Below are 12987 nucleotides of genomic sequence, written 5' to 3'. Positions count from 1 at the left end.
CCTCCCATTCTACTCCTAAGTATCCTAGGAACCACAAGTAAGCCAGCAGTCTGAGAGTGAAGTGCTCTATTGGAGTGATATGGTACTATGAGGTATTTAAGATACGATAGGGCCTAATTATTCAAGGCCTAAGAAGAAGGATTTTAAACTCAATTCTTGATTTAACAGGGAGCCAATGAAGAGAAGCCAATATGGGAGAAACGTGCTCTCTTTCTAGTCCCTGTCAGTACTCTAGCTGCAGCATTTTGGATCACTCTGAGACACAGTGAAAAATAAATAGAGGTAAATGCAAAAAAAGAAATCCTACAAATGTGTGCATTGAAGGACATATCCTGGTCAAAAAGATTCCCGTCCACTCTCACTCACTTTCTTTTTGTACTCAGCAGCAGCAGCTACTCAAGGATGCATATGATCTGTGTTAATAGAGACCTCAGATTCATGATTCAGAAGGAACATTCAGCTTATTTACCTGGATGATTCTGCACTACTGTGAATCTCTTCCGGTGTGGAAAGAGCTTTAATCAGTATTAAGTAACAGACTAACAAAATACTCAAATGTCACTCACCAAAACTGAAGTATAGAATTCTATAACTTGTATTGTACCAGACAGCAGAACATATTATTTGTCAGATAATTCTATTAAAATGTTCCAAAAGGCACCAAAAGCACAAACATGGCAGATATGTGCAGTTCAGTGGAGTTGTGGAGTTGAAGCCTACACGAAACTGATCATAGAGCGTTTCTGTACCAGACCGTAAACATGTGTTTTTAATGCTGTTAATTTGGGCATTTTAACATAGGGACTGACTTGCTTTGTAGCCAGCCTCAAGTGCCCCTCGATTTGTCTGAACTGGATCATGTTTTCAGTGCACTCAGTTTTGATACAAAACTTAAAGTGATGACATGCTGCAAACGTTCAGTTTGACCCTCCCCACAATCAGGCAGATATAAATCAGTTTAAATTTTTGGTGTTTTTGATTTTTTTGTACAATTTATTTTTGTTTTTTGATATTATTATAGTGATATAACAGGAAGTTTGGGTAAGACAATGGGGTATGACTTGCAGAAAATAACAACTGAACCAGGAAGCCAATATTGCAAGATGGATCTGATGCCCCCTGTGGACACACCCCTGAAAGCATATGCAACTAGCTTTAATCATCCATGGCTGTATCTTATCCTAATGACACTTCACCCTCCCAGGCTGTAAGCCTTACTGGTCTGTACAAATGAGTGGGAAACACCCACCATATCTTCTGCTTTAACTCTCTATTGTCTGAAGGTGGGTGTTGAATTCTGCCCAGCAGGGTCCAGAGAAGGAAAAGGAGGAGGTGAAATTGAAGGAGGGGGTGTATCACATGTGTTCCCCAACAGTTCATTCACAGCATTTATTAACAAAATACCTAAAGTATTCTGCTTCAGCAAGTGTGGCATTTAATCTGTAATTTGCCCATAGCTTAAGGTGTTTACATTAATTTCCTTAAAGGATTTCCTTACTCAAGGAAAAACAGTTACTGAGCTGAAAGAGATTTACAGTTTATACTGTTTGCTATTTACACCATTTACTGTAGTCCAGGAGACACCTACTGTAGCAGGAACTACCACAAAGGCTCTTCTGAGTACTTTGAAAAGTGATTATTTTTTTATGTATGTGGATGGATTTTTTTTTTTTTAACATAAATTGATCACACAGGTGCAAAATACAGTGCTGAAACTTTAGAGGTGAAGTTTGAGTAAAGGGTGGTGGAATAAGTAGGCCGAAGCTCTTACTTTACACCTTTTTTGTGTACGGGCCATTCGACTGAATTGGATCAATTTCAGAATTGGAATTTGATTAAAATGAGTTTTCTCATTTATCAAAGCTTTTACTCTATATCTGAAGGACACATATTTAGTTACAAAACACTCAATATTCATTTTGTATTGTCAAACTATCTTGTAACAACTTTCCTCTCTCAAAATTTGTCACTACTAAAACACGGAAGCCATTTCAGAAAAAGATTCATTGAAATCTGCATGTCATTTTTCTTTATATATTATATTATATTATGTTATGTTATGTTATATTGTATTGTATTGTATTGTATTGTATTGTATTGTATTGTATTGTATTGTATTGTATTGTATTGTATTGTATTATATTATATTATATTATATTATATTGTATTGTATTATATTCAGAATTTCTGAGTTGAAATTAGACATACACCTAAACAATCATCATAAAATGCCCCATTCCTGTCTCTGGGAGTCTCCCAAACAGGATTTCAAAAGGACTGAGATTAGTACATTCCAGTTTCCTCTTCCGCATGTACATCACGTTTTGAAGATGTACATCCAAATGTTTTTGAAGATACACTACTCTCTTCACAACATTTGGAAACCTCCAGGTTTGATTCTCTTGTTCCATATCTCCTTCTCTACCTGGGCAGAAACAGTGCAGTCTTAAATCTATGTCTAAGAAATTGCCTAACTGGTCTGTAGCTTCACTTGCAAATGGTAAACCATTATTACTGCTACTTTTTATCATTCTTGATGTTGGGGAGGCCTCCACTGATTTGGAGAACATGCCAACCATAAGAAGACAATATTTCTTTCCTTCACTTGGAATGAGTTGAAAACTTCACAACAGTACTGCAGACTAAACTCTTGCTGCAGCATTCTGGATCAACTAAAGGCTTCTCAGGGAGCTTTTAGAACAACCTGATAGTGGATTACATTAGTCCAGCCTAAAAGTAATAAATGCACAAACTAGTTTTTCCAGCATCACTCTGAGACAGGATGTTTCTAATTTTAGAGATTGCACAAATGCAAGAAAGTAGTGTTACATTTTTGTTTAATGTGCGCATTGAAGGACATATCCTGGTCAAAAATGACTCCATGATTCCTCACAGTGTTACTAGAGGCCAAGATAATGCCATCCAGACTAAGTATCTGGTTAGACAACATGTTTAAGTACAATTAACTCTTATCTTTTATCTGACTTTAGAAGCAGGAAATTACAGGTCACCCAAGCCTTTATGGCTTTAAGAAATTCCTGCAGTTGAACTAATTGGTTTGTCTCATCTTGCCTCATGGATAAATAAAGCTGGGTATCATCTGCATAATGATGAAAATGTATGCAATGCCTTCTAATAAGACTGACTATGGGAAGCATGTATAATTCCATCCATCCATCCATCCATCCATCCATCCATCCATCCATCCATCTTCTTCTGCTTATACGGGGCTGGGTCACAGGGGCAGCAGCCTAAGCAGAGAAGCCCAGACCTCCCTCTCCTCAGCCACCTCCTCCAACACATCTGGGAGAACCCCAAGGCATTCCCAGGCCAGCCAAGAGATATAATCATGAGCATGGTAGGACTCCTCCTGGTTGGACATGCCCAGAACACCTCACCCAAGAGGTGCCTAAGAGGCATCCTAATCAGATGCCCGAACCACCTCAACTGGCTCCTTTTGTTGTAAATGGAATTGGACCCAGCACAGAACCTTGTGGAACTCTGTAATTAACCTTAGTGTGTGAAGAAAACGCCTCATTTACATGAACAAATTACAGTGTATGATATAAACCACTGCGGCGTAATACCTTTAATACCTATGTCATGCTCTAATCTTTGTAATAAAATATTATGGTGAACAGGTCAAGCATATAGATGAGTCTATTGTAAGAGACCATAAGATCATTCATAGAGTTCACTAGTGCTGATTTGTATTGTGAATTCTGAATCCTGATTGAAACTCTTCAAATAAACAGTTCCTCTGCAGAAGGCCAGTTTCACAACTACTTATTCCAGGTTTTTTTTTTTTAAAAAAGGAAGGTTGGAGATTGCCCTTTAATTAGCTAAGACTGCTGTGTAGTGATGGCCAAAGTTTTCTAAAGCTTGTATAAAAAGAAAGGGTTCATTACTCAAAGCTTTTCAACACAATCGTATTTGGTGCATCTGGTGGCAAAAAAAAAAAAATATGAGAAGCACCTTTTAATGAATTGCTTCATTATGACTGCCCACTCTACAGAGTTCATTTGACAGTTTATTTAATATTGAGACAGTTCTGTCTGATATTAGGCTACCATTGTGGTGCTTTGAACATGTATTTTTTTTTTTGTTGAAAAAAAATTATGTCTATTTGATAATTTTGATAAATAAACTTCCCCTGTTTAAATATGTGCCATGGTGAGGGCTCCCTTTGGTTGTGACTTATTGATATTTGTAAATCTAATAGATTACAAAAATAAAATAATGTACAATTACATAATAGTCCCTGTCTCCACATGTTTATGTAGTTTACCAGTAGACAGGTATGTTTGCATACATCTTGTTGAAACTTAGGATTAGGAAGATTTTTGTTCCATGGTGCAAGGGCTGAGTCTATTTCTCTTCTTGGAGATAATTTCTCCTGTCTTGAAGATAATCCTATCACATGGAACCGAAGAGGGTGAAATACACAAACTGCAGCGGTAATCTGTCTTCCTAGATGACCAGAAGTGAAGTGGATCACCCATCTGAGGAATTCAAGGATCTGCCATGTACCTTTGGACTTCCACTGTGGCATCTGCAGTGGCATTCCTTACCTGCCTCTCCACCATGACTGCCCAGCAGATGCCACAGACCATCTCCTAAAAACAATGAAGAAAATTAAATTGCTGAACAGTTTTTAAAACATTATTATTAAAAAGACATTACATTCAATTTGAAAAGTCAAATTTAAGTCTTTCTAAAGACATTTGATATTTATATTTTCAAAAGCAGGTTTGTTTTACTGAATATTTTATATATTAAGATTTTCAGTATTACAAAACAAGTATATGGGGCGGTGCCACTGGATTGGCAGACTGAGGTGGTGGTCCCCATATTTGAGAAGGGACACTGGAGGGTGTGCTCCAACTATCGGGGTGTCTGGCCTGTTGTTGTGGGCCATTCATTCGCTGCACAACCACAGCGAGAGCTTGGTCCATATTGCCGGCAAAAAGTCAGACTCATTTACTGTGGGTGTTGGACTTTGTCAGGGCTGCCCTTTGTCACCGATTTTATCCATAATTTTTATGGACAGAATTTTGCGGCGTAGCCAAGTGGCCTCAGAATCTCAACTCTGCTTTTTTGCGGGTGATGTGGTCCCGTTGGCTTCATTAGGTGGTGGCCTCAGTGGAATGGTTTGCAGCTGAGTGTGAAGTGGCTGGCATGAGAACTAGCACCTCTAAGTCTGAGGCCACTGTCCTAAGATAAGATAAGATAAGATAAGATAAGATAATCCTTTGTTTGTCCCACATTGTGGGAAATTTACGAGCTGGAGAAGAGTGGAGTGACCACTCCGGCTCAGGGACGAGTTTCTGCCCCAGGTGGAGGAGTTTAAGTATCTCAGGGTCTTGCTCACGAGTGACAGGATACAGGAACGGGAGACTGACAGATGGATTGGGGCTGCATCTGCAGTGATGCGGACGCTGCACCGGTCTGTCGTGGTAAAGAGGGAGCTGAGCTGTCGATTTACCCTCAGTTTACATCCCTACCCTCACCTGTGGTCATGAAAGAATGAGATCATGAATACAACAGAAATGAGCTTCCTCTGAAGGGTGGCTGGCCTCTCCCTTAGAGATGGGGTGACGAGTGCAGCCATTCAGGAGGGGCTCAAAGTAGAGTCGCTGCTCCTCCACATTGAAAGAAGCCAGTTGAAGTGGTTTGGGCATCTGACTAGGATGCCTCCAGTGCACCTCTTGGGTCAGGTGTTCTGGGCATGTCCTACCACAAGGAGGCCCCGGGGCATATTACTAGATGTCTAGAATATAAAATAAAAAAAAAGAATAGTTTGTCAGTGAACTGAGTATTTACTCAATTTCTGAAAAAAAAAATCATTAACTATAAAAGTGAAAATTTAACTATTACTGTAGTAAAAATGTACACAAATGCTAAAGTGGGCTGGAATAGAGTTAAATTTACGCCACATGGGTTAAATCTGGACTGGTGAACAGCAGTCTGTGGTGTTCATGGTAAGTATTAGGATGTACATCAAGGGTAGCAGGCATTAGTTTATATTTAGGTGATGGTGCTCATTCCCTCACCAAATTCTACCATTTATGCTAACTTCATAATGTCAAGGAGTTGAAAATCAGTCCTACAGCTCTGGAAACATCTCCTTACATCTTGCTGAATTCAGCTGGCTAAATCCTCAAAGAGCAGTGAATATTGATGCAGCACAGCTCAACTCATCACAGCCCATACAAAACACAAAATCTGCTGGAGCTCACAAAACAAGTTATTCTGTGACTTATTTCTGAGTAATTCTTCTCCCCACGTTGCATCAGCTCATCTTAGGGTTCCCCTACCTGCCAAATCCCACTTTAACCCCTGACTGTGCAGAAAGAACACAATTTGGGGGATATTAGGATTCAAGGGTTCTTTATTGTAATTCGCATCACATTTACATGCAGTGGAATGAAATTTCTGTTCTCAGGTCGCAGTGTTACCCTTAAAGAAGAATAAATGTAAATAAAAAGTAACATAATATAAAAGAATATACAAAATACACACACGCATGTAACTGAATGAATGTAAACAATATACAATAAACAGTTTGAGATGGAGTAAATAGTGACACTTGGTGCCACAGCAGTGATAATTGTGAAATGACAGCAATATTTAAATGTGTTAATAACATAATATTTAATTTTTTTAAATATCACTTTTTTATATACTGGCAGAGATATAACAATTACACTAATGCTGTATAGAGCTAGACACATCCAAAAAAAAAAAAAAATCTGTCTTTTAAACAGAGAATGTGATAGAGTGACCTCAAACTTCCAGTACTCTCTTTTATATCATGGTATCAACAGTATTAACAAACTTGTCAGACAGGTACACATTGAAACTGCACAAACTGCTTCAATAATATAAATAGGTTAAGTGTATCTGTCTAGTGTTATTAATTGACCTGGTCTCTGGCTGTCACTTTAACATAGCTGCAGCTCTTTTTTATTTTTTCACTCTTGACTGTACATTACACCCGGCGACATGTTTTTTAATGCCATGCCTAGAGAAGCAGGTAGACAATGTGTGCCTTGCAGAGAGAAGAGGCAAACTGCATGCATTTATGTGCGTTTGTGATGTGTGTATCCGCACGCAGTGGGTTTTATAGCAAAGGCATAAAGTCTAGAGGGTCACAGAGTCGCGCATGATGTGTAGGTTCTGAGAGTTCTCATCTTATTCAATTTACAACAGACCACCAAGAAACGTCCTCCACGTCCTGCCATAAACAACAATTCTCCATTAACTGACCAGCCGCTAGCCGAGCCCAGGCACGCTCCATAGAAAGAGTGTAATGTACGAGCTTATATACTGCTAGTGAAGGCAACATAGATGCACCTGCGTCTTAAGGACGCTATCTTTGATCGGCTCCTTGATTGGCCCTCTGTTCTTAGAGGCGGGAGCTTTCTATAGAGCCAAGCGGGTGATTAGGCAATACACCTGGCTATCAAGATAAATGCGCCTACCTGTCACTTCCTGCTGTCGGTATTTATTCTTTTTCACTTGCTTTTTTTTTTAATATTCTGGAGATAATTTGGCACGTCACTGCCATATTTGGATGACTTCGTCTAATGTATCCCTCGCGGGTTGTGGATTGTGCGGATCACACGCTACAACCTTGGCTTCATGTTCGCCTTAAAGGAGGAGTAACCCCATCTGGACGCCGCTTGGAAAACAGCGTTCGGATTTAATGAGCCAGTGCCTCGGGGGTTGTTTTAATGTGGGGTCATATTGTCGTCTTTGTTATTACAGCAGCAGCAGCAGCAGCAGGAGGGAGGGACTGTGCCCGATGGAAAGGTAGGTATAATAGATGCGTTAGCATGCGCTGCTCTTAGAGTCGGAGAGGGGCTGATACAGACGTAACAGTAGGCCTGGCTGTGTGCTTTGTAAATGGGCTACTAGAAAAACCGTGTCTTACGACGTTGTTGTCATAAAACGCCGCGTGTCGACACAGACCCTCCAGGACTCGTAAACATGTCTGCGATGCGCATGTTTGCTCTACAGGCACATGGATGCGTGTCAGTGTGAGACCTTTTGACGTGAATCTCAGCAGCCAAGAGATGTCTGTTTTTCAGGGCTGTCTTCAGCGTTAAGGTGGCCTAAAGCACAAAATGCTCCTCCACCTCCAAGAAACTAATTTGTCACTACCTCCACTCCTGCCTATGCAGGGTCATATGTAGGGATATGGCAACATATAGAGGCTGCACTACCCATACACAAAAATAGCCTAATAATGGCTGATTATAATATAAATGTTCCTTGAACTGCTGTATTACGGTAGTGGAGTACACTACAAAAAGTCTGATACTAAATAACTTACCCTCTTTACTGTAACTTTCAGTTGGAGTCCAGGCTGGACCTGACAGACCTGTCTCACTTGGTCAGCTGAGATGGGCAGAGTAGTTGGATGCCACTGTGATCTAATTGGGGTAACAAGCTCTTCTACTGCAGTGACCTCAAACTGTCCCACAATACTGAGATGCTCACACCCTGTGCATCTTTTGAGACTGCATAGTAACAAGGTGCAGTGTACACTATATAAGCAATCTGACTGCACTGTACTGCGCTCCCACAGTCTAAAGGCATGCATGTTGGGTTAATTGGTGATTCTAAATTGGCCATGGTTGTAAAAAGAGGTGAATAAAAAGAACCACTCATGGGAACCACCCAACAGCCTAGGCCTATTGCAGCATAACTAAGGGATGGTTTAGGGTCACCTGATTGCAGCCTGAACTCTTAGACACGCTTCCTTGTAATTTCTTTAGTCTCCAGGTTTCTTCAAGGGCGTTCCTATGCTCTCCAGATGTTGGCTACCTTCTGTTTAATTCTGCCTAAATAACCACACACTGCTTCAATAATATTGAGGTCCGGGCTCTGCGGAGACCAGGACAGGACCTCCAACACCACTGGCTGAAATGCAGCCTTAAACTATGACACAGCCTCCACTGTGTTTTGCAGATGATTGTAGACACTTACTGTGGTACCTCTGAACATATTTATGATTTGATCTAAAAATTTCAAGTTTAGAACCATCGTGCCGCTGATTTATTTTATTTTTTCCCCCACTCCACTTCTTGTGCAATTTGGTATACCTCAGCCTTTCTTCCCTGTTTCCCTTCCTTAATGGGTTTTATTATAGCCACATTACACCGAGACTGTCTGATGGAGCTTTATTTCTTAAGGACTTTCTATAATATGCAATTCCAATTTACTGTAGATATTTTCCCCAAATCATTCAGTATTTCCCACACCTTAAGCCACGAATGCAGAATTAAAATTCTGTGTGAAACGTCTTGAATCCACGAAAGATTAATGTGTCACTTCATATAAATTTAATGACAGTAGGTTTGATACTTTTTGGGCATAATTCTGTTGACAGAATGAATTGAAAAAATTCAGCCTTCTTGCCACAGGTAGCCTGTAGCACAGTTTGTGTACAGTGCAAATACAGTTATACTGCAAGGTGTTACATCAGTGTAATTCTACCAGCAGCTATTGAAATATGAATACTGCTGAAACTGAAACTGAAACATCAAAAATTCCTTGTTCTCTGTTTGCAGCCATGGATGAGAGGTTATGTATGCCCCCCAGCTAAAGGCCTCAGTTGCCCTTATCCGTGCAGTCATCCATTCCATCTGTGAGCATGTATCGTAGGAACGGGCTCTCAGATGGTATCAGCATCAATTCAGTGACCTCAGAGGTAAGGACATGCTTCTATAGTGGTTATTGCTGTTTTTTGTACCTCAAACAGTGCTGAGATGCTGAGCTCTGCCAGAGTTCACACATTAATGTCAGACAGTTTGGGGAGAATCAGGTCAGGATGTTTTTCACAATTATGTAGCACACAGCAGGAAACGGTCGGTTTGGTTTAGATGAGGTGAGGAAGGATGGAGGAACTTATTGAATAATGTGTGTTGTGCAGCACAACAGTTAGTGAAATATTCATGACCTCTAATTTATTAAATCATATTTCTTTAGAGGAATTTTACTTTCATTTTTTCCCCCTTTTCCTATATATTTGTTTACCTGAACAAGATTTTTCATCTGTCTGGTCTGTTTGCACAGAATCATGTCCATACCCATAAGCTTAATAAAATCTGCATTGGGTGGTTGGAAGGGTTGGTGGTTTAGTAAATCATTTTGCTCACATCAGAGACAAAGTTCAAATCATACATGGTTTACTTTTACACCTCATTTGTTATTTTTTTGCAATACTTTATCAGTTTAAAAATATTACTGTTATTAAAAACCACTTGGTTAGCTTTAGAAAATGATGGTTTGGGTTAAATGCCGGCTGCAACGTCTTTTAAAGCTCTGTGTTCTTGGTTGCTATGGTGACACGTTCCTTGCTTTATATGGATGTGCTGCAGAGAAGAAATGTACTTATTACTGAAATACAGTGATTTTAAAGTTATACTGTCACCAAAAAAAAAAAAAAAATCATAGTTTGTGTTCATCCAATAAAACTGATTAATTAATTAATTTTTTCTGTGAGGTTAGTCTGCACTGAAAAATAAGCTGCAATATTTATGCATCCAGCCTTCCACTTTTATTTTTTTTAACCCTCTGGGGTCCAGGGTATATCTGGCTGTTTTTGACTACTTTTGTTTTTACCTTTATCGTTCACCTTTAGAAACAGTTTACCTTCCCTTGTTTGGTATCGTGTTTTTTTTTGTTTTTTTTTCCCAAGCACAATCTCGTGTGTGACTATACAGTTATTCTTTCATTTTGATATACTGTATTAACACATTGGACCTAAAATCACATAAAAACATAAAATCTGAGTAGAAATGTTTTTTTTTTTTTTGTTTTTTCTTTTTTTACTGTGAAAACCACAAACGTGCTTAAGGAGCTATTTTTATGTCAAAATATAGCAAATAATGTTATATGCAGCTAATTACATTAAAATGCAGGAAAGGTGTTTTTTTTTTTTTTTTTAGTACAACAATTTGCAGGGCAATCAGGTCTCACAATAAGATGCCACCCCTCCAAAAAACAGTTCCTGTCCTCCACAAAACTGAGGGCCCATCACAGACAAAACTTGCCATCAGTATTGCCTCTCTTACCACCTTTTCTGGGTCTCAGCTCATTTCTGCCTAGCCACCTGCCTGGTACCCTTTACCACCTTTTCTGATTGGTTGTAATTTTCTGTAATCAGAAAATTACAACAAATTTTTTGATTGGTTGATATGGTGCATTTTTCCACCAATAGGAAAGGGGATGTCAGGAATTCTTTTTGTTTTGTTTTTATTAGCAAGCACTTCCTGCTAGTGAAATTCCCATTTTTGCTGTTTATTCTTGCATAGAATGCATTGAACCTGAGGCCAATATACAGGAAAAAGTATGGCGTAAATTATTGGGCATAACTCTGGTTTTACTTGGCCTATTTAAAACTGATTTTAAAAGCTGGTATGTAGTACTTTCGCCCCATCACTTAGCCCAATATCACTTAGTCTATCTAACAGCACCTCATGGTCAACAAAGTCAAGTGGCTTGGATAAATCAGCAAACAGGCTGCAGGGCCCTATTCCAGGAAGCCTGTTCAACGTACTGAGTTGATAAACTCTAAGATTGGAAACTGAGTTTCTCATTCCAGAACAGCTGATCAGGGGTAGTTCAATCAATTCTGAAAATATTCACCCTGAGCAAAGCTCGTGCGTGAAAAAGAGCCTGAAAGGAAAAAGAGCCATCATCAATGGAGCTCTGATACCAGGATTCACCATGGTAACTGTTAAAAAGCAGAGCCTATTTTAATCCAGTGGATTTTGAACACGTGTCACTGCTGACCGTGATATTAATGAGCTTGTTCCACTCTGTTATCACAGACAGAATAAAAGTTGAATATGAATACTGGATGAAAATGTGTATTGAGAGTTGGAGAAAAACTGCTTTAATGTTCCCAGTTCAGCCATTTCTGATCTAATCTCAGCCTTCACTGAAAGGCGGCTCTGACAGCCACAGCAGAGATGTTTGACTGAGGTCAGTAATAGTTTCACATGTAACAGAAAAAATACAACACAGCTTTCCAAGTCTTTAATGAATGCAAAGTTTAATCAATAAAGTCAAACATTTTATAAGAAATGGCTCAGCTTTTATAGATTTTAAATATTTTAGTACCATTTTTGGGAAGATAAGCCATTTTTAATAAAGAACACAGATCGTGTTTGGAAAAATGAAGCCATTATGATTGATTTCCATGATATTAAGTGGAAAATATGTCGAGATTCATACTCTGAATTTCAGACACAAGAACTTTCAAAAATATTGACAGAATTTAAGTCACTTTAAATACATTCAGTTCAGTTTTCAAGTCTTAAAATCATTTCAGCCTCATCTTCATGCAAATATTCATCTCCAAGATCGTTGATCAGTGTTTTATCCATCTCAACCTTTTATACAGATAAGTGTAATTTAAACAGTGATTGGTACAGTAAATATTTCAGAGGTACTGACAGTCTTACAGCTGCACAGAGTCAGTTAGAAAGATAAAGGGCTGATTATAAATCTGTGATGTAATCACTGTCTCCGTCCTTATAGCCTATTGACAAGTGAATGACTGTAAAAGTGCTCATTTAATAAATTTAAATGTTAAATAAATAAATGTTATCATTTATGATAACAAACTATCATCCAACTGGGATTTCAGTGCTTGTAAAAACGTTAACACATGCAAATTAAGTCGCTCCTCTGATTGCATGCGGTGCAGGTGCTACAGGACTGGAGGAGGAAAACCTGCCAGCGAGCAGGTTCAGAGTTTTCCTAATTTCAGGATTAACAAATTCAGAGCTGTTCCTATCTTAGACACTGATTTATATCATTAGTTACCAACGTAGCTGCTGTTTGACCCTACCTAAAACCAGTTTCACTTGGAGCAAAACCAGCTTCACCTAAATTTTTTTTATCTTTTGTTGCAACCAAATACTGTTTCAACTGAGTTTGTTTCAGATTCCATCATTTTAAGGAGCATAG

At 39.0% G+C, this 12987-nt stretch overlaps 1 protein-coding gene across 1 annotated transcript in view; it reads left to right on the top strand.

Annotated features, from left to right (window-relative positions):
• Positions 1-7483: 7483 nt before the first annotated feature.
• The window catches only part of LOC115789081 (ras-specific guanine nucleotide-releasing factor RalGPS1), a 94778-nt gene continuing 89274 nt past the window's right edge, over positions 7484-12987 (top strand). Inside the window, exons 1-3 of the mRNA XM_030742270.1 lie at positions 7484-7815; positions 8360-8447; positions 9579-9718. Coding sequence (XP_030598130.1) covers positions 9662-9718 — 57 coding nt within the window. The 5' untranslated portion in view covers positions 7484-7815; positions 8360-8447; positions 9579-9661. The remainder of the gene's footprint in view (positions 7816-8359; positions 8448-9578; positions 9719-12987) is intronic.

Source organism: Archocentrus centrarchus, chromosome 12 (assembly GCF_007364275.1).
Source record: "Archocentrus centrarchus isolate MPI-CPG fArcCen1 chromosome 12, fArcCen1, whole genome shotgun sequence".
Classification (NCBI taxonomy): domain Eukaryota; kingdom Metazoa; phylum Chordata; class Actinopteri; order Cichliformes; family Cichlidae; genus Archocentrus; species Archocentrus centrarchus.
This window is presented reverse-complemented; position numbering and strand designations above follow the sequence as displayed.